The sequence below is a fragment of the Falco cherrug genome, chromosome 4 (genome assembly GCF_023634085.1).
Source record: "Falco cherrug isolate bFalChe1 chromosome 4, bFalChe1.pri, whole genome shotgun sequence".
Classification (NCBI taxonomy): Eukaryota; Metazoa; Chordata; class Aves; order Falconiformes; family Falconidae; genus Falco; species Falco cherrug.
This window is the reverse complement of record NC_073700.1, coordinates 100,136,901-100,158,346: the sequence shown is the minus strand read 5'-3', so window position 1 is coordinate 100,158,346 and position 21,446 is coordinate 100,136,901. Positions and strand designations below refer to the sequence as shown.

Sequence of the window (21,446 nt, the reverse complement as noted above, 5' to 3'; positions counted from 1 at the left end):
ATGCCGCAATATAGAACATATGTTTCAGCAAAGGAAAAAGACTGCTGTGAGGGGTGGAGTGTCTTTAATGGCAGTAATATTTCTTCAGCAGCACAGTGTTTGATTTGACTCTCATTTCTGGGCTTCCTGTCCCTCTGCTATTGAGAGGAGCAGAGTTTTGGTATACCTTTATTACTGTCCTCCCATGTGCAGCAGCCAGGTAACACAGATTTTTTTTACATTTAAGATGATTCAGTTTAATTTTTCACTGGGAAATGACAGTCAGAAGTGAGAGTCCTGCAAGTTCACCAAACTACAGTCCAGTCACATCCCAGCCTCATCCAATACACAGGTAGGCCTTGTGCTGAAACCTCTGCCCCACCTGGTTTCTGAAATCCCGATCTGGATTTCACTTTGAGAATCCAGAGTTTTTAATGTCTGGGATATCGCAAATAGGAATAGACTGGAAGATTTTGATACTATCCGCCAGTAAGGTGAAAGCATCATGCTTTGGCTACTTACAGGGATCAGTGTAACTTGAAAGAATATGAGTATACCTATTTAGTTATGGTTCCATGGTGCATGAAGTCATGGTTCTCTGTCAGAGTAGTTCTCCATGGATAAGGCTGAAGAGGATCTGCCCTTGTGGGACTTCTTGACTTCTCATAATCTCTACAGTGGACGACAAAAGTAATACAGGAAAATTGCTTAGACTGTGGTGTAAAATGCACTTGGAAAAATGCAAAGCAGATGGAACTGACCTCTTGCACTGCAGCTTTTATAGTCATCGCACACCCTGAACAACAAAAGAAGCTACTCAACTCTTGCTTTTTAATTGAGTTTTCAACAGGAATTAGAAGGTGCATGAAAGCTGTTTGGGAGCATTGAAAAACATTCAACTGATACTCTATAGATACAAAATTGTTACCTTGTGATGTACATATGATAGGTGCTAATTTGGTTTGGTTGTTCAGGGTTTTTTCTTTTTGTTCTGGCAGGGTGAGAAAGGAGATCTGGGAGAAATAGGTTACCCGGGAGACTCTGGTCTTCCAGGACCACAGGTAACTAAAAGAACTTCTCAATAGTCAGGGTGTTTGCTGTGTCAGTCTTGATCTTTTGTTTTTCTTTTGGAATGTTTTGTTTACTTCAAGTAATGAATGTTATGAATAACATTCTTTCTTGGAAATTCTCCTCTGTAACCCTGAGGAATTAAATGTGGCAATTTTCTCTTTTGCTTTAAGTGGGTGCATCTTCTAGTGAAATGAAAAAAAGGAAAGTGAATAGCAGAAATGAGTAATTTAACCAACACCTCTCTAGCTTATGGGATATTACCAGTCAGATATCTTCAAACTGAATTAATTGGAAATTGTTAGCAAGAAGTATGGAAAATCTATTGCATTCTTGAAGGTACTGTATTTCCAGGGTGCATTAAAATGATGAAAATTATATACTGATTGGCAAAACCAGTGAGGAAAGATTTGTGTTTTAAAAATTTGCTTGTTGGAGTAATTTTGAAGACAATTATAGTGATAGGCTGCTTACAGCACCTTCCGGTTTAAAAATGCTCTTAGATGCTCTAAACATACTCTTAACTTTAAGATACAGGCATCTGGAGAAAGTGTGCCTAGTTGATAGTGGGTTGCTTATGACTTCCTTGGTATCCTAGATGCTGCAGTGGCTCTCTGAATGCGGCCCTCAGGCAGTGACTTTCTGAGCTGCTTCACACAGGCAAATCCTTACAACCAAACAGCCAGAAGTTTCACACATGCATTAAGGCTTGTGAAACAGGCATTTGGATTCTAGTTATTGCAGCAATCTAATCTTCACTGAAAGGCTATCAACATTGAGTTGACTTTTTTCAATGGCTTTTTTACATCAGGGCCCAAGAGGACTAGAAGGGATCAAAGGACCTCCAGGACCACAAGGCGTGCCAGGACCTCTGGTTAGCTTTAAATAATATTTTTCTGCTGTATGCGTTAGGACTTTTCATTCTTGCTGTTGATATTATTCTTATAAAGAGTTTTTTTAAAACTTGAAGAAACTGAGGATTTTTCAGTATAGTATAGTATAAGGAGATATATAGAGAGAGATATATATATTTACAGTATAGTATAAGGAAACTGATTTGCAGCCCCGTATGATAAAATAACAGCCTTGAAAATAAGTTTAGATGGGTGAATAGGAGGGGATCTTAAGTGTTACCAAGGTTTTGTGTGATTGCACTGAAAAGCCTTAGCTCTAGATGCCACTCTCAGTTCTATAGTATCAGGACTAACAGCATGGCTTGCAGTATGTATAAATATAGCGGTACAGTGCTGTGGTTCAGGGCAAATGAGCTGTTGATTTCTTCATTGTGCACCTTTTAACTGATACTTATAATTACAGGCTAGTCTGGGTGCCCCAGGTTCACCTGGCTCTGTTGGGAAGTTAGGTGCAAGAGGACCAAAGGTAAGAATTTTTAAGATACTAATTGCAGCAGTCTAACAGTATCTTTCATTCAAGAATCTGACTGAAGAAGCATGGACTAACACTTGTGTTGTTCTTACGGAACATGTGAAGAAAAGTTTTATAGTCAATTTTAGATTGCATAGGAAGGCAAGTGATGTGTTCAAGGTAATCTTACAGGTGTCAGAACTATACTTTCCAGTGTTGCCATGACCGCTGTTCTAATTGCTGGGTGTGGTTCTCAATGGGGCTTGGCTTCTCATAAAATGTAGTAGGGATAAAGCAGTGCTGGCCCTTGAGCTTGTCTTATGATTCCTAGAATCTGTCCAATATATTGAAAATGCATACCAGTTAATCATAGAATATCTCAAGTTGGAAGGGACCCATGAGGATCATCAATTCCAACTCCCTGCTCCTTGCAGGACTACCTAAAACTAAATAATTTGGCTAAGAGCATTGTTCAGACACTCCTTGAACTCTGACAGGCTCAGTGCCATGACCACTTCCCTGGGGACCCTGCTCCAGTGACAGACCACCCTTTCAGTGAAGAACCTTTTCCTAATGTCCAACTTCCCAGCTCAATGAAGCATAGCTGCTTATTTTAACCTTTTTGTTCTAAAGATTCCTAACAAGTTCAAGCAACCTTGACTGTTACAATGTCTTATACAGGAATTAATATGTTGAGAACTGAATGAACGTGGAGTTAAACAGAAAGGCTTATAGCAATAGGTGGCCCACTTTATGGTTCACTTACAATCAATGTTATCCCTTACTTTCATTGATGTGTGTTGATACGGGAGAATTACTTTAATAAACATAACTCATTTTAGGTGTTGTTGCATCTTTCAATCTAAAAGGCATAAGTAATACCAGCTAGCTAAGCCTTTCAGTCTCTTTGAAAGGGTTACTACCTTCAGTATATGACATCCAGTGACAGAGAGGTATCAGGAGGTCAGAGCACCACTATGAAGAGTCTCTGTGAGAAAACATACAGTGAAACAAGTGGCAAAAATTGGGAAGAGTCACAGGAATTTAATCCATCATTCCTTTTTCTCAGTCTGGTTTTGTGATGGGGTTCTTATTAGAAGAAAGTTCATTAAGAAAGTGAAAACCAAAAAAAAGAAACTGAAGAAAAGAAAACATGTAAGAGGTCTGAACAGCCTGCCTGAGAAATATCATCTATCAACAGATGCTTCAGGCTGGTAGAATTCCAGGCTATGTCCTGCTACCATTAATATAAATTTTTCCAGAAAACACTCTTTTCACTGATAATTCTGTATAACAATGGGAGTTTTACTGAACAAAGGCCTTTGGGGTTTAGCTGTATGAATGCCTAGCATATTCTGATTTGCCAAGTACTTTCCAGTTCCGCTGCAAGGAGCCTTCCATGAAACATGGTCTGTAATGGAATGCTTTCAACCAGCATTAAGTAGTCTATAAAATGTATAAGCACACTTCAGTCTAGCAGACAAGTATACACTTCAGAAAGAAGAATTCTCCTCAATGAGCCAAACTACTACCTTTTATGTTTCAATTATAACAGGGTGAACCTGGTGACCCTGGAGAGAAGGGCCCAGTGGGACCAGCTGGACTGAGAGGCATGCCTGTGAGTCTGTCTGCCCTAGCTCAGGGCCCCTGTGGTTTAATATGCATCCAGCTGAATCAGTATAGTTCATTCCCTTCTATTTTCTCTATTTCACATTTGGTGTTCAGTTTCCTTATGGACACCAGATTACTTAGGGCTAGAGAGATTATCTTTCCCTCGCTTTCTTTCAGAATATGCTAGAGGTAGGGCACGCAGTGGAAAGGAACTGTGGCCTTAATCCTTGCTTTTTCTCTACAGATTTTTCCACCATTTTCTACTGTTTTTAGACTGTGTTGTGATAGCTTGCCCTACTTCACCAGTCTTAACAGGCTGAGCGACTCATTGTAATGTGATGTCTTTATTCTGAAATGGAATTGGATGTAGATCTAAATCCTCTACTAAAAACTAACTTGTGGTATATTCAACCTATGCAGGGCAAGGGTGGCAGAGATGCCTATGGTTCTGAAGGAAGCAAAGGAGCAAAGGTGAGTGCTTAGAGTCAGGGTGTCTCCGTCTCTGTTCTGCAGCATCAAATAAAACATGACCATCCATATCAATTTAAAAGAAATGCAAGACATGGCCACAGTGCATTTCTGAGGTTCAGGAAGAGGCTCAGGCTTCCCATAACCATTCTTGTGATAAATTCTTCAATAGGATATTCTTTTGAGAACCACTCTGTCTTATTCTTTCCCTTTATGTGTGTATGTGTTTATATGGATATGGAGGATTGTATTTCTTGGAGTACACAGTGCTTTCTCCCCCAGTTCAGTCTGCTTGACTAGCCACTTTTGCTGCAAGTATTGCTGGGCCAGCCTTTATTTTTTCTTTCAGAGGAGGGATTCCTGGACTACCAAGGTGAGGGTGATACTCTCCAAACATCCTCATTGTTTTAATGTGAAATATTCTTCCTTGTGCTTCTATAGCCAGCAGTAAGATCTGAGGATTCACATCTGGATTGTTACATATTTAGAAATTCTTATCATTCCCTTCACAGCCCTGCAAAAAATAGTAGTGAAATGCCTGCTTCTCTAAAAACACACAAGAATCCAGCTAAAATAAAAAGTATGCGGAAAGGATATGGTCACAATCATGGCACCAATGGGTCAGTCTATGAGCAGAGTGGTCAGGATGTTGGAAACAGCTGCAGTCCGCCCTTCAAAGAGTTTGTGTATTGTTACAGTACTAATTCTTTCCAATTGCTTGTGAAACAGAAGTGGTCCAATGGATCTCACTGGAGGCCAATCTGTTTCACTCTCACTTTTTGTGGGAGAAGCAGAATGCTGCAGAAAAGATATGAAAGGCTTCCCAGGAGTCTCTCCAACTGATATACTCCCTTTTCTAAAATAGCTTTTTATTAAAATGGCTTTTGATGTTTCTTACTATCTAATCTCTTTCTTACCTTCTTAGCCCCAACACTTTCCTTTGATGGAGAGTTTCACAGGTTACACATACGTTATATGCAAGACTAGTTGTTTTAATCTCTTGGAATCTCCCATATGTTCATTTTAGGGAAAATCCTCTTTGTTACAAGAAATGAGGAAAAAAGTTTCTGCTAAATCTTCTTGTCATTATTCGTTGTGTTAAAGGATTGACTTAAAACCCTTCTTATACAATGACATGTCTGCCCGAGGTTTGTCAGGACTTGAATTAAAAAAATTAATAAAACCAAACAAAAAAAACCCCAGTTCACCCCAGAATAGTGGTCCGGGAAGAGTTGGTTTCCCCTGACAGCTAAGAGAACAGCCTTTAATATAGGTTTTACTTAAGGCTGCTATTAGTTATGAAGGTTCACAGTCATGTTACACTTTCTTAGGTGTAATGTGGGGCCTATGTGTATGTAATTTTCTGGAAATTGTATGATAAAGTCATATGATGTTTGGCAAGCGTGTCCAGTTTCATGGAGGGAACTTCTAAAACAAGGACATAAGTAGTGTGAATTCTGATAGTTGTCAAGGAAAGATGCACTTCAATTCTGATTGGTCTTTGTGAGAGTTTCCATATTTCTTGTATGTGAGCAAAGAACACACCAAAACCTGAAGTAACTGAAAACAGTTGATGAAGTGACTTCTAATACACCAACAAAATATTATGGTATCACTGTTCAGTATGGAGGGTACAGCATTTTGAAACTGCGTTCAAACACTGAGTTCTGAATGTTACAATTGCTGAACATGAATTCCACTATATGTCATTAGAAAACAAATAAGTTTTTGTAAAACACTTATTTGAGAAATGGAATACTCTTGAAATTTCAGAAGTTGTTGGAAATTTGTAAAATGGTCTTCCTTTAGATGAACAAGGTGTTAATCTATAATGGTGTCATTTGAGACCATAGTAGTAGCCACTATTACTTGAATGGGATGGAATGCTGAGAATAATTTTGAAATTGTTTTTGCTTTAAAGACATCAAACACTTAGCAGATCACAAAGTTCTAGATTCTTATGAAGCCTTTGCTCTTTGTTTTGGCAGGGAGAATCTGGATTCATAGGATATCCTGGTCTGGAGGTATGATTAAATGGGCATGTTTGCTTTCTTTATGTCTTGTTTTACATCATTCTTGTTTGGAAGTGGTTATATGTCTTTCGGTCTCTCTTCTCTTCTCCTTTCTTAAAAGTTAAGGATTTCATTATTTTTCAGGGAGAAGATGGAGACCCAGGCATTCCAGGAGCTGAAGGACCCAAAGGAGTTAGGGGTAGAAGAGTAAGAATTAGAAATCTATTAACTCTATGAAGAATTCTAGAAGTAAAGCCCTTATATCTTAAGTGCTTCCTCACCAAATTTTTTTAAAATTGTCTCCCACTCCGATCTTTTATTGCCATATCCTGGGCAAGTGGTCTTGAGAGAATGCAGGTCTAAATCTTTAGAGATGTTAGTTGCTAATAATTCTTAGGGGTAGTAGTATATCTTTTGCGAATGCAGGGTCCAACTCACAATAGTATTAGAGTTTTTTCTCTGCTGAAATTCTGCACCTGTGTGTGCAATTATAAAGAATAAAACTTGTGTTTCTCTTTTTAGGGTAATGCTGGCACACCAGGTTCCCTGGGAGATCCAGGGGACCAGGGGCCATCAGGAGCCATGGTAATATATCTTTATTTTAAAAAAATGACTCTTAGATTGCTTTTAAACTTGATGTTAGATTAATGGAATATTTAATAATGTTTAATGTAGTAAACTATGCTTAATCAGCCTGGCAGTTGTATAGAGTTATGTCTTGCCTGTGGATGTATGTGCACAAGAGCACCTGCAGTTGGAAATGGAACTGCAACGATACAATGCAGGGCAGAATTTCTTCCGCAGTATTTGGTGTTGTCTGTAGGCTGGGTAAATATCTAATTAAAGAAGAAGAGAGTGCTAAAATGTAGAACTGGATTGTTCTGCTGAAAGCTAATTTATTTCTTCATTTAAAAAGAACAGCCATTTAAAAGCAGACTTGAAATTACAGGCACATACTTAAAGCTTAAATTGACTGTAAGCTGTTAATCCTTATATATAAATAGATGTTTTGATGTACTTTTCTAGTGTCTGTGATCTGCATTTTATACAACAAAAATTTTTATTCTCTATCTAAGCAGGGGAAAGGATTGTGGATTTCAGTAGGATTTAGGACTAACATTGTAGTTAGGAAGATGTCTCTATCTTTATCTTGCAGCAGTGCTGCAAATTAGCTCAGTAGTGAACAGAAACAATCTCTACTGTTGTTTTCTTGTTAAATTTTCTTAAGCTTGCTCTTTTAGTTTGAATGTGGAATGTTATTGATAACAGTATCTTTACCTGTATAACATGGCTCATGGCATACATGCAAATTAGAAAACAATATGGGGGTTTTTTTTGGGGGGGGGTGTTGTTTTTTTTTTTTTGTCAGTAAGCTGTGCTGGTCAATGAATGTACCTGGCCCACTTTATTGTATGGTGCTGGGCACAAGAATAGCCAAGAGTGCCAACTGGAATGCATTGCCTTGCCTGCTGCTCGGCTCTCACATACATTGCAGATAGACAGCCCTTGTGTGCTGATGAGCCAGATAGCTGTTGGCCTTGCCAATCCATGGTCCAGGAAGTCTTCAGGGAGATTTCAAGCGCAAGATCCTCCTCTTGAGTTAGAGAAGTGAGAGTGGATCTTGGGAGGTCTGGGCTTGGTGGGATTGCTGTAGTAGCACTGCATCAGTGAAATGGGGAAGTGGGAACTCTGTGGGGAGTGGAAGAGATAAGCATGCAGGAAGAGGTACAGGTAGTAGGCAGGGCTAGCCAAAACAGGCCTGTTTTATCCATCCTTCCTAATCTGATGGCATGATTATCCATATGGGTCAAGTCTGCACAGCTCAGTCACCACCCTTAAGCTGCTGCAAGTGCCATTCGTTGGGCCTTAGGCAATTCACAGTTAACTGTTGCTGAATAGTACCAAAGAAGAACTGGGACCTGCTGGGAAACATAAGAAGATACAGGCATGGAATAGCTGTGATGGTGCTAGCAGCAAGACAGCAAAGGGGATGAGGAAGGTAGCTCAGGCAGGAAATGGAGGAATGGAAAGTTAACTGGAGGGAGAAGGAAGAAATCTGGAGTTGGGTGTAATTTGGGGACATAAGGAAGTGTATGATACTGGTAAATTGTAGTGTTACGAAAGAGAGAGACTAAGGTAAAGATTATGGGATGTGGAGTTCAGATTTTTATGGTGCGTCTCACTGCAGATCCTGTAAGGGAAAAATTTCAGTAGTGTTGCTACACATCTGAATTGCACACATGATGAAAACTCTCAAGCTTCCTTGAAGAAAAGTTCTTTTCCCTGTATTTTATTGCTATTATGAAGGCTAAACAATACTTTTATTTTTAATAAAGGTGCTTGGAATCCTGGCATTTGCCCACAGCTCCCAAGAAGGGTGCAGAGTAGCCAAAGCTAGTGGCCAAAGCCAAAGCTATTACTGGTCGAGCAGTCGTAATATATGTATGGTCTGCAGGACCTCTTGAGTTAGAACTGTGGAGATTGTACCCTGCAAGAGGAGAGGACAAGCCTGTTACACACCAGATGTTGAAAATGATGTAAGGTGTAGATAACTGAACCACAGCACAGAAATTGCTGTTTAGAAAAGAAATCTCATTCTGGATTATACTGGTCCTAAGGGGCAACAAGTGTTGAAAGTTTATAAAGATGTTAAGGAAAATGGACTGAGCTTTGAAAAGTAGTCTGCAACTCTGGGATAGATTCACAGGAATCCATGCTGGTAACTGATGTCTCCTCAAATTTCAAATTCACAAATGGTTGTCAGGGAGACACCTGCATCTGTATGCCTGCATTTTCTTTGGGCTACAGGGTAATAGATGGAAATATGGTATCAAGGTCTGATTTTCTGGACATGTGTTGGTTTGTTTCAGGGTGCCAAGGGACCAATGGGCACCATTTTAATGCAGGTAAGTAATCACCTTAGAGCTAACCGCCTACTGCATGAAATTAACTGTTTTAGTCTTCTATTTATGAGCACTGACTGCAATGAGCACAATTAGCTGTTATAAAACAGGTAATCAGCTGTTCAAATACTTGTCACAGTGCAGTGAGTTCTTCAGTTCTGCAAATAAAGAAGGAATGAGAAACAATTATTCATACGGATTAACACCAAGTCCAAACTTTTACAAACTGTGGGACTGTTAATATTCCTTTATCTGTTTCTTCATTCACACCAGTTTACACACCAGCTCAGGTTTATGGTTACTTTCCATCCTCTTGTAAAGGAAGGCATTTCCTCAGCAGCAGCTATTTTCACTGGGAATAGCAGGGCAGGATTTCTTCAGAATCCCAATCCCATGTAAAATGAACGCTGCTGAGTAAAGGCTCCATCTAACCCTTGCATGGATACCTACCTGCAGGCAATGCTATTGCAGATGTGTTCTATGTCCAGATGGGGTCCTCTCCTCCTTCATGGACCTCTGTCTTCCTGTGTGAGTTGCTGTTGAAATGCCTGTTCTCCTATGAAAGTGCTCTTGCCTGTCTCCTGGATCAGATGATTACACAAAATAAAAGAATAAACAAATGGTTGCTTAATAAATGCTACATAAAGCATGATTAAATGCCAACAGAGCATGTCTAAAAAAACCCCTGTAGTTTCTACACCAGGGGTAGAGCCCCTGTAGCACTGAAATAGAAACTGGAATGTCTGATTCTGGATTTACCGTAGTGAGAGTCAGCTCAGAAGCTGGGATATGACCTTCAGCTCAAAGCAATAGTAAGATTGCCAGTCTGGGATAGTCTGGGATTTGCCATTAACTGATTTTTTGTTTTGCTCCTGCAGCCTTGTGAACTTGTGAATTTTACACGAAAAAACTGCCGTAAGTAGGGAGCCGCATGGTTTTTTACCTCTGATTCCACCTATTCACTCTTCTTAAATAGAATATTCTCTGTTGGAAACCGTTTAGAGAGGCAGTTTGTATCTGGGTTCAGCTTGATGGTGATTGGTAGTTAACTGTGAGGAGTTTCCAGCAGGTGTATGAAACAGACTTAGGCTTTTTGCTCATTTTCCCTATCTTAATTACAAAACCTGTAACAAATGTCTCTTTGCCTCATTTAAGATTAAAGTAATTCTTTGGCATTGTGCCAATCCCCTTTGGGGAAATTCTCTGAGACAAGACAGTATTTGTATTTTACTTGCCCTCCACGTTTGGTGTGTTCATTCTCTCTCAGACTTGTGTGCTCAGCAGAACCCGGAACAATTTCTTTTAATTCTCATCCGGTAAAATGGCACTATTTTTGAGGCATCTCTCACTGGCATATGCTGTCAGTTGTTTGAGCTTTGGATCAGGCTTTTTTGTGAAAGCAAGTGAATATGTTGGTATTTAATTGAATATGAGTACAAAGTAAATTTGCTCTCCATCTCTTCATTCCAGCTTGCTCATCAGGTAAGCCCATCTGGCCTCTGCATGTCTGGTCTTTTACAGACTTGAAGAAAAAACTAACAGTGTTTGAGTTGTGGAAAGGTGCTCACACAAATTTTTTATTTCAATACACAGACACATGTCCAGTTTATCCAACTGAAGTGGTGTTTGCCTTCGATATGTCTGAAGATGTTACACCAGCTGCATTTGAAAGAATGAGGAACATTGTTATGTTATTGCTGAAAACCATTAAGATTAGTGAAAGCAATTGCCCAACAGGTGCTCGTGTCTCCATAGTTTCTTTCAATACAAATATGCGCTACCTCATCCGATTCTCGGAATTCCAAAAAAGCCACTTGCTGCTACAAGCAGTCCAGAGAATACCGCTAGAAAGATCGACTGGAAAACGTAATATTGGGGCAGCCATGAGATTTGTTGCAAGAAATGTCTTCAAACGTGTTCGTCAGGGCATCCTCACAAGGAAAGTTGCCCTCTTTTTTGCCCATGGTCCATCGCAGGATGATGTTGCCATCAGCACAGCTGTACTTGAGTTGAGTGCCTTGGATATCACTCCAGTGGTTATTGCCTTCAGTGAAGTGCCAAATGTCAGACATGCCTTCTCAGTAAGTAGATAGACTATGGAAAATTGAGTCAGTCATCTGCTTGCTTGGTATCTACTATTATCTGAGTAAAGCATTCTCTCACGCCAGTAAGTTCTACAGGAACTCTCCAATCCCTTATTAGAAAGTGGTATATTAAAGCTTACTGTTTTAACAGAGAAACAGTGATTCACTTGACCATAATGATCACCATCTGACCTCTTTCTGCACATCAGTTATTTATGACTTGTGCTTTTAGGCCAAATCACAGAATTTCAATAACATTGTGTTAATTTAATTTGGTTACCTATGCCATTTCTCTTCTGTGTTGTGACATGTACTAACCACTTAATTAACAAACTGGCCCTAGTTTCTAGAAAAAAAAGTAGTAGAAGGCTTCAAGTGCACCATTTTTTTTTTTTTCAAAAGAAAATTAAATTCAGCAAAGCCCCTTTTGATAGCTGTATTGCCACTAGTACAGGAGAAAATTAACAACTTTTCTCTTAGAATATGACTTAATATAAAAAGATAGTAAACAGAAATAAGCAATCCATTTTAGCAGGTACCAAAGGAAAACAATTCTACGATTCTTTAAGGCTTCATAATATGGATTCCATGGTCTCTTGCTTTTCAATTCATTTTTATATCATCTGTGCTCAGTTTTAACTTTTTTGGAAATAAAATACCATCTAGCTGCTGTTTCTTCAAAACTATCCTTGTAGAAGGAAACTATGTTTACATACACATGACAGAAAGTGCAAAATGTGGCATCTAAGTTCTGATCTAGTAGCATCAAATCAGCCCTTTAATCTTTGTATTTATTATCATGCAGCCTCATATCTATTAGTCAATTCACATGTTTGGCTCGCTGAATGTTAATTTAGCAGAATGAAAAATTTCTGCTGGCATATGAGAAGGAAGTTTAGAGTTTATTTACTGGGTTGCTCTACAGGATGAACAGGAGCAAGCAGCAGTATTCTGTTTACTTAGTATAAGCAGATTATGAATCTGAATGCATATGATGACATCTGGTATTTACAAAGGTGCCAACTTTCCATAAATCAGTTTCCAGAGTAGAAAAATTTTTAAAGGCTGCTTAGCAGGGGGAAAGGCAAAAAATTCACTGTCCAGCTCTCTTTTATGGTTACACTGATGGGAAGGCAACCGGCCTCACCACCACCATCCAAGAAAATGCAACCTCCCTTTTTTTTTTTTCAGATGGACTTCTGCCCTTGCAGTTGAGATGCTGTTTGATCTTCATGATCCTACCAGCCTGTAGCCACAGAAACTTACTGGCTTTGGTTAGTTTGTTTTAGGAGTCTCAGTCTGGAGACTGAAACAGTCATTGCCAATTCTAACTCCTTTGAAGAGATCTATCTGTAACATCATTTATAGACATTAATCAGATGTTAATTGTGTTGTGTATAACACACACAAAGCTTAATTTTAATGCAAAGAAGTAATTATTTTTTTCCTCAGCATTTTAGCTTATCCTTATATATGGTTCATTTCCTGCAATATTATGGTATTTTTACAGCCATTTTTATTTATCTTAGTCCACAAGGAAATGTTTTTTCCCTTGAATCACATTTGGATGTTGTTGGGTCAGTCAAATTGTAGGATGTTGTTGGAGCTTCTTCAGGGTTCCTCAGACATTTCTGTAGTCAAATCTGCTGGGGAAGATTGTCTTTCTTCAGCTGATCATGGTCAACACATAGGTTGTTCCAATGCTAGAATTTTCTGAGGACAGCATTTTCTCTTCCAAGAAAACATCTTCACTGTGGAGAACTTATTTTTGTCCCAGAAAGAGTTGAGATAGGAGATCCTGCCCTTTTCTCTGTAGCATACTACTCAGAAAAGAAAAAAAGTGATAGCCCTTAACTGGCACACACACACACACAAAAAATGTATATATGTATATAACAAAAAATCAGTATCTTTTACCTATCTTTTTAATGTTACTTTTTTGTCTGCTTTAAAACATAGGTTGATGATACTAGAAGATTTCAATTATTTGTTTGGGAAAGACAACAGGATGAAAGTTTGGAGAGCATCACATACTGTACTCTTTGCTTTGGTAAGATATTTTACAAATTCCAGCTGTTGTATTGATCTTTTTACCCTTTCAGTAAGAAATCCTATCGATTTTATTTTGCAGTGTGGTGTTGGGGAATTTTTATGGTACGCCTTAAACACATTTGTGCTTAAATATATTAAAAAAAGTTAACAAACAATGCATTGGTCAGAGTCCTACTGCCATAAGTGTTTCTACAAAGAGTCAACAGAAATGCATTAAGAGCTGATTCCTTACATACACGTGCACCAGCACTGATCGCATGAGTGGCAGCGTGCGATGACTCACCCTAGCTCTGCGGCCCAAAGGTGGCCCCCCCAAGGGCTCACATTCTAAAATGGCTACAAGACAGTGCTGTGGCTGTTTCTTGTCACCACCAAGAGAAACCACTCCCTTAGAGGGAGTTCTTCTGTCTCTGGCATTCTTGCTTCCAGTCAGTTTAACCCCACCTTCTCGCCCTCCATGCCAGATCATTCCTTGGTTACAGATTACCGCTGCTGAGAAGTTCACAGTTTGAATTTCCTCTTCAGTGGATAGTAAGAATTAGATTCTCAAAACCACAAAAGCTGTTTAATTAGTTGCTGTATCAGCCACGTGAAATGAGTTATTGTTTGGCATTTCCTTTTTAACAGAAATGCACTTAAGAGAGCTTTATGATTCTCAGCAACCAGGGTTGTTTACTGTAAATTCTACATTGTGAGGAGGGGAGAAGATACTAGTTGATAATATTTCAGAATGCTGAACAATGGTCTGAGATCAAAAATAGAATTTTTTCCAGTGTATTTTACAGTGTTTAGATTTTGACAGAAGAAAATTTCTCAAGGGAGCTCTTATCTGTTAAGTTGTACCTTGTGAACATTTTTTACTTTCATGCATGAATAATTTCCTATGTTATCTCAAAACCTTGCTCAGCAAGACTCATCTGTTGTTCCTTACTAGAACAACAAGATTTCAAGTTGCCAAACTGATTTTATTTTTCAAAATCAAAATTTAAGTAAAATAGATTAATAGGATGGTGCAAAATAATTTAAAAAAGTATTGCTTTTGTTGTATTGTGAAATAGTTTGCTGCCTATTGACTCTTCCTCTCTAGATAAATGTAAACCAAGCACCAACTGTGAGGTACCCTTTTCTCCCCCTCTTCTAATGGATATGGATATCACTTACATCATGGACAGCTCTCGCAGCATCAGCAGTGAAGAGTTTCAGAGAGCCAAAGACTTCGTGAGCAACATGCTAGATCAATTTGTTGTTTCCTCGCAGCCAAATGAATCGTATGGAGGCATCAGAGTGGCATTGGTGCAGCAGGCTCCCAGGGGCTTCCTGCCTGACAGAAACCAGACCCCTGTGGCCTTGGAGTTTGATCTAGTCACATACAGCAATAAAGATTTGATGAAGAAGCATATTCAAGAGTCTGTTCACCAACTGGAAGGGCCATCAGCCATTGCTTCTGCCCTACAGTGGACAGTTGAAAATGTATTCTTTAAAGCCCCCAGACAAAGAAAACACAGGGTCATATTCACAATAGTTGGAAGCAAAACAAGCGCATGGGACAGAGAGAAGCTGAGAGAGATTTCACTTGGAGCCAAGTGCCAAGGATTCACCTTGTTCACTCTTGCCCTTGGCACTGATGTGAGCGATGATCAGCTGATGGAGCTGTCAAGCTCCCCCACAGACCAGCACTTACTGACATTGGGCAGGGTTTCAATGCCTCAAATGGTATACGCTCAGAGGTTTAGCCGGGCATTTCTGAATCTTCTACAACGTAAGTAGCACATGATGGCATTTACTGAAGTTATGGAAAGAAAGAGAAATGCTGTATAGAAAAAGGTAGTCAGTGTATATGCACTATCATTCAGTTTCTAGTCATAATTTAGCTAGCCAGTTTTTCATCTTTAGTTTGCCGCAGATGCTGGACACTGATTGAAGTGCAAGTAGTGACAGAACAGCATTATATTCTAATGGTGCCTTAGGCCAAAGTCTTAAGTAGTTTTTTCCCCGTAAGTTTGTATTTAATGTGTGGCTTTGATGAGGCCACTTTCACTAAAGAAACCCCATTCTTCAGCTAAGAGAACACAGTTATATTCCTGATTTAGGCCTACATTTCTCCTCTGATGATTGTCAGATCCAGATCTACTAAGCTGTTTATGTCTGTTTGGGCTTTGGGGCAGATACAGGTTTAAACATTTAGCAGATTTGTCATTAACTTCTCTTTACTGCAGTTATTCCTCCTCTGTAGAATAAAGAACTTTCCTTTTCAAGATACATTTATGCAGATTAGCAGGTCTTAGATGCTTTGAAATACAAACAAGAGAATATCAAGAAAGAAATCATTGATTTTAAATTCTCATCGGAAGCATTTACTTAGAGATGTCAAATTCTCTATAGAAGGATAAATAGTGTGTTACAGAGCAAGACAAAAGTATAAAAGGTTGGTTCAGGAGTCATTCTCATCTAGCTTATCTCTAATATATTTTCATTTTCCTGGACATAGTGCCAGTCACTCTAGATATGGTTTGCTACCTATTGAGAGATGCAAACTCCAGTTCACAACAATAAAATCATGTAGTGTTTGTTATTAAACATACTGGGGTTTGGAGGACTTTCAAATTCACCTGTGGTATCTGTGCTTTCCCCACAGAAGAAACGAACAGTTATCCTTCACCTGAACTTCAAGAAGAGTGTGAAGACTTAGATCAGGGAGACACACAACAGCAAGTGTCTATGATTGAAAGGTTTGGAATTGCCAGTTGAGCTTTTCTAGTGTGTATCTCTGAACATAAGTTTTCTCCCTTTGGGTTAGTAGTTCAAAGTAGCTTTAACAGAAACAGTATAAGGATCAATTTTTTTTTTTTTTTTTTACAGGGTTCAGAAGGAATGAACCAGTTGCATTTTTCAAGGCCATACTGGTGCTTAAATACTTCAGGTTTTTTCCCCTCTCCTTGGAAAGGATGCCTTTCCCTGGAACTGATGAAACTGGTTACAGTCATGGTTTAGAAAGCATTGAAAGAGCTGAAAGTAGACTCCTGGAGAATATTAAAGAGATCATCACAGAACCTGTATATACAATGCCAGAAAGAAATCAGATATGATTATGAGGAGAATGAGTATTTTGCAGAGGAAGATGCTGGAGAAGAAAAGCCACAGGAGTATGAAGAAGCGCACGAGAAGAACAAGGCAAACTTAGAGGCAACAGTAGAAACTAGAGCTACCTGTAGTGACTAGGGTATGATTTTAAAATATGAAAATCTTTTTTAATCCAGTAAAAAGACTCTAGAATGTGAAGGGCTCTGCTGAATATTTACACAGTATGAAGCATTTCCATTAATTACATTTTCCGAAGTGTTTTGTCACCATATGTTTGTATTAAGTCCAAATCTATACAGTAAGAATTTGTAATTAAAGGCTGAACTGCAGGTGTCATTATGACTTTAGCTTTGATTTGTAACTTTTTGTAATAATAAAATATAAAGTTCTAATCCCCTTTACTAAAACAGTTGATTGTTTTAAATCCCCAAGTTGCACTATAATTACTGGATTACTCCTGCTGCTAACTTAGCTTGATGTGGAGGAACTAAATATATCTCTGCTACAGTCTGTTTCTGTAGGAAAATAGGATCTCTTAGCAGAGGTATCCTATCAAAATAGATATTCTTCATGGTTTTTACTTTGCTTCCTAATTACGCATTTTTCTTTGCAGACTTGCCATTTGATACAATAGGTATGGGAAACTGATTGTGAGATAATTTATCACCAACGTTCTTTTAACACTGTTGAATGTTTTATTGTTTAGACTATAACTGGGGAGAATTTCTGCGAAAAAAATGTGATGTTGTCTGCATGCGGTAGGTCATGTCTACAGCTGCCATCCCTTTGTTTTTCATCTCTCTGCACTCAAAAATGATTCTAGGAATGTCTGTTAGCCCCATCCCTGATGAGAAAGGAACAATGCTTTTGCAAAACGGTTTTAATGTTGGATTTTTAATTAAGAGCAAATATACCTCTGGGAATGCCATACATCCACAGTGCATGACAGACATGCTCAGCACAGATGGAATTGGTTCTGTTGCCTAACTGCATGTGTACAATCTTGAATCAGTGCTCCCATTGAACAGTTCATGAACTCTGTGGTCACACAGAGAATTGAGTAGGATGAAGATAGGTTAGTGTTTATACTTCACAAATAAAGGATTTCCTATAAGGAAGTAGTCAGGGTCATTGCACTGATGTGAGCAGTGACCTAAGCTGCTTATGGGAGACATATGAACTGCTATTCCCAATCTTGACTTGTAATCAGTAACCTAGCAGTTTACTTCCAAAAACATGTAGCACAGTTCCTGAACTTGCCTTTTGAGAGATGTGCTATATATTGATCTATGGCTTGAGATTATTGTTTTTCAGTTGATTAGGAGGAGAAGGTTATGTCCTTTCAAATCTTTAGGTTGCATAGCATTATCAGTATTTTGCTTTAGTTTTCAGTGCTTCCCCTTGGATGTCGTACAGATACCAAAGTCTAGAGCTGCTCTTCTGGATTCATTTCAGTAACTCGGAATTTACTTTGGAAAAAGCTGATTAGATCTGTACTTACTGGATACCAGATTGCTACAAAGTATGCTACTCTCACTTACTTTGGGGCTAATTTATGCAATTTAGATCTATATTATTCCAGGATTTGGCTAAGAGACTGTAATGGATAATTTAACCATCTATGTATGTTCATCTATGAAATTTTACTAATGGATACCAGTATAACAAGTTGGAATCAAGAAGAGGGACATTCTGAAAAGCTTTATTTACCTTGTCCCTATAGACCAGTTATAATCATTTAACAATAATTTTAGTAAGAAATCCATGTTGGAAGACTAAAGACCTTTTAGCATTCCTCCTGCTTATGCCACTGAAAATCTAATTGGTTTAGACATTTTCTGATTAAATCAATCATAAGAAGAGAGGCTTCAGACCACTCTAGCACTGTGGGTTTGTGGATGAATACTCTATGAATCTTTGTAAGACCTTGAACACTGACTACCTCTGTCATCTGCCAGTTTGCAAAGAATGTTACTTTTCCCTGAAATTAACAATGCTGAGAAGGATGTTTCTTCCTTTCATTAAATCTGTCTCTTATTTCCCTTTTCCAGAGGCATGTGACCTTGTTCAAGATAGTGGAGAATGTCAGAATTATGTCCTGAAGTGGTACGATGACAAAGAGCAGAAAATGTGTGGTCAGTTCTGGTACGGGGGCTATGGAGGCAGTAAAAACAGATTTGAAACACAAGAAGAATGTGGATTCTTGTGTATAGAGTCTTCCTAGTGCAGATACTCTCAAATTACTTTAATTCTTCAGTTATACTACCAGGGTGATGGGAAAAAGGAATTGAAAGAGAAAGGTTTACGTAGCCACTCGGCTCCTCCATTTCAGTTGAAAGAAATACTTGATTGTGAAGTTACTAGATAGTAACTTAATAGTGAAAATAAAATCAAAAGTATTTATCAATTGATCTGATATAACATATTGAGTGCTGAGAAACTTCTTTAGTCAACATTGTGTTGTTTAAAAGGGATAAAAGTATTGAAACTTGATTTTCTTCCATAAACACCAAAATGTGCTCTTTCAAAATGTACTGAATAAATAAAACAACACATTAGAGATTTTAATGAAATAACATTGGATGCAAGACACTAGTGTCAAATGCTTTTGATACATTTAGTTGCATTTATCCTGCTTATAGAAAATACCACAAAGCATTTAACTCTCAAATGTCATAAACTTACTAGAATTTACTTCACTTTGATTTAGAGGATTTTCTACCATAGAATCATTCTTGGCTTCTTAATTCTTTTCTGAATAATCCAACGTGTGAATAAAAACAACCATTCTCAAATATTTCACTTCTGCTATTAGCTGTTAAAACAAATAGAAGTGTATTCTCATAGTGTGGCATCTCATACGTAAATAAGCATTGGTCCATTTCTCTTGTTACCAAAGGTTAGACAACTGTATTCATTTTCAAACGTTAGATTTTTGTGGTTGCTTTTGAGGGAAAGAAAAAATCCCGAGGATACATTCTGATTAAAGATAATAAATGCAGTGCCCTGCAGAAGGGTGGAACTTAGCTGAGCATTCACGTTCTGCTGACTTACCCAAACTCTACTGTTGCCCATTTTATATCTGTAGAAGTCATGGTGCATCTAACTTTGCCACCTCGGGCCACTATTTGTAGAGATGGCTGTACTCACCTCGAATTTTCTTCCCTGTATTTGTCTACAAAAGGATAGAGAAAATATCTCTAATAAGTTTTCATGGAGTGCTGGCCAGGAGATCCTCAACAAACTTTTAAGGAACATATATGAACTTGGTTTTCCAGAGTCTGTTGCTTTTGGCTCACCCAGAGGGAATCTACTGTGAACAGTGACTGAACAGACCGGACTCTTGGTGATGCTCTGCCAGCCTCAGGACTACAATAATGCTGAGCAACTCAATGCTAAAGGTGACAGAGCCACCGTTAGCTCAGCTGAGGAAGGGTCAAAATGTCTCATGGGTTACTGCTACTGACCCAAACTCTGAGTTGGGGACAGGTGAGTTTATGAAGCCATTAGTCTTTCACCTTTGGATTTTCTTGCAAGTGACAGAATGGGACTGCCATGGAGTGGGAAATACTCCACTCTCTTCTGATCTTTTTCTACATTTGTGACTGGGAAATCATACTTAAGGAGGGCACTTGCTGTCTGTTTGGTGGCTAGAGCTGGTCTATTCATTTTGTGAAGCAATAAATTGAACCTGGGTTTGATTTTTACTGCAATATGTATGATGTTTTTAAATCTGAGTTTTCAATATCTATATTTGTAAAATGCTGTTGTCTGTCTAATAGGTGTTTCTCCACAGATGCTGCCAGTTGGCAGTAGTTTCCTCTTTCAAAATCAATGGCTCCCTTCCCTTAAGACTGGTGTACATGAGAAGGGAGTTTGCCTTTTTTGGAGGACTAGGTGATTTTTTACATGAGACTTGCAGAAATCTTGTCTCTAAGACAGAGCAGCTTGGCAGTTTGATATCCTATTTTCTTTTGGACAAAGTTTGATACCCTAATTTCATTTTGTTCAGATAAGTAAACAATTCTTTTGCTTAGAAGATAAAAGTAAAAAATCAAACATTTCTGGTCTCGTAGCAGAAGCAATTTTGTTATCTTGGATTCTCTTTGGCCCAGAGGATATGGAGTCCCCTGATGAATCTCAGCTGCCTGCAATCCATCTCTTCCTTTCAGTTGGCTCTTGTTATCTGGGGCTAGTCTTGCTGCTGGCTTAAAATCCTTGTTTTTCAATGAGGGAAGACTCCCAGTGTATGGAATCCTCTCTCCTTGATAAGTAGAAATGTATATGTCTGTGTGGACTGACTGGCTTTCTACACACACATCTTCCACCTCATTACTTCAGACAGGCTAGCTGATGATCCTCTTTCTGGAACAATGCAGGATAAGACCGACCAGCTGTCCCCACCTTGAAGAATGATTCTCAAAGCCTCCTTACCTGTTTTCCCTTCTGCTTTCATCCCTAGCATAAATCTACTGGACTCTTTTCCAGAGGGAGGAATATGCAAGCTACCATAGGATGCATAGGGATTTGTTGTCTTAACGCCTCTCTCATCCTTCTAGTTGTGTCAAATGCTCCAGTGAGCAGCATTTTCAGGAATTATTTTGGTTGGGTTTTCTTTGTTTGGGTCTGTGTTTTGGGTTTTTTTCCCTCCAGACATATGGAATACTATAGGAATTTAGATCAGTTTCACGAGGTAACATATGAAAAGAACTATTTTGTGGGCAACTGACCAGACTTCTCTGACTGCTGTGTTTTACTGAGTTGTGAAACATCAGCATTCAGCAGATGGTAGAATATTTTTCTGAAATGTTTAATTCTAGTAC

General features: G+C 38.7%; 1 protein-coding gene across 1 annotated transcript in view; it reads left to right on the top strand.

Moving 5' to 3' along the window:
• The window catches only part of COL6A6 (collagen type VI alpha 6 chain), a 38,740-nt gene extending 19,719 nt beyond the window's left edge, over positions 1 to 19,021 (top strand). Inside the window, 18 exon segments of the mRNA XM_055707634.1 lie at positions 978 to 1,040; positions 1,859 to 1,921; positions 2,365 to 2,427; positions 3,968 to 4,030; positions 4,444 to 4,494; positions 6,480 to 6,515; positions 6,648 to 6,710; positions 7,026 to 7,088; positions 9,374 to 9,409; positions 10,285 to 10,321; positions 10,877 to 10,888; positions 11,000 to 11,487; positions 13,450 to 13,540; positions 14,630 to 15,301; positions 16,178 to 16,271; positions 16,487 to 16,613; positions 16,615 to 16,762; positions 18,675 to 19,021. Coding sequence (XP_055563609.1) covers positions 978 to 1,040; positions 1,859 to 1,921; positions 2,365 to 2,427; positions 3,968 to 4,030; positions 4,444 to 4,494; positions 6,480 to 6,515; positions 6,648 to 6,710; positions 7,026 to 7,088; positions 9,374 to 9,409; positions 10,285 to 10,321; positions 10,877 to 10,888; positions 11,000 to 11,487; positions 13,450 to 13,540; positions 14,630 to 15,301; positions 16,178 to 16,271; positions 16,487 to 16,613; positions 16,615 to 16,762; positions 18,675 to 18,847 — 2,343 coding nt within the window. The 3' untranslated portion in view covers positions 18,848 to 19,021.
• Positions 19,022 to 21,446: the final 2,425 nt, after the last annotated feature.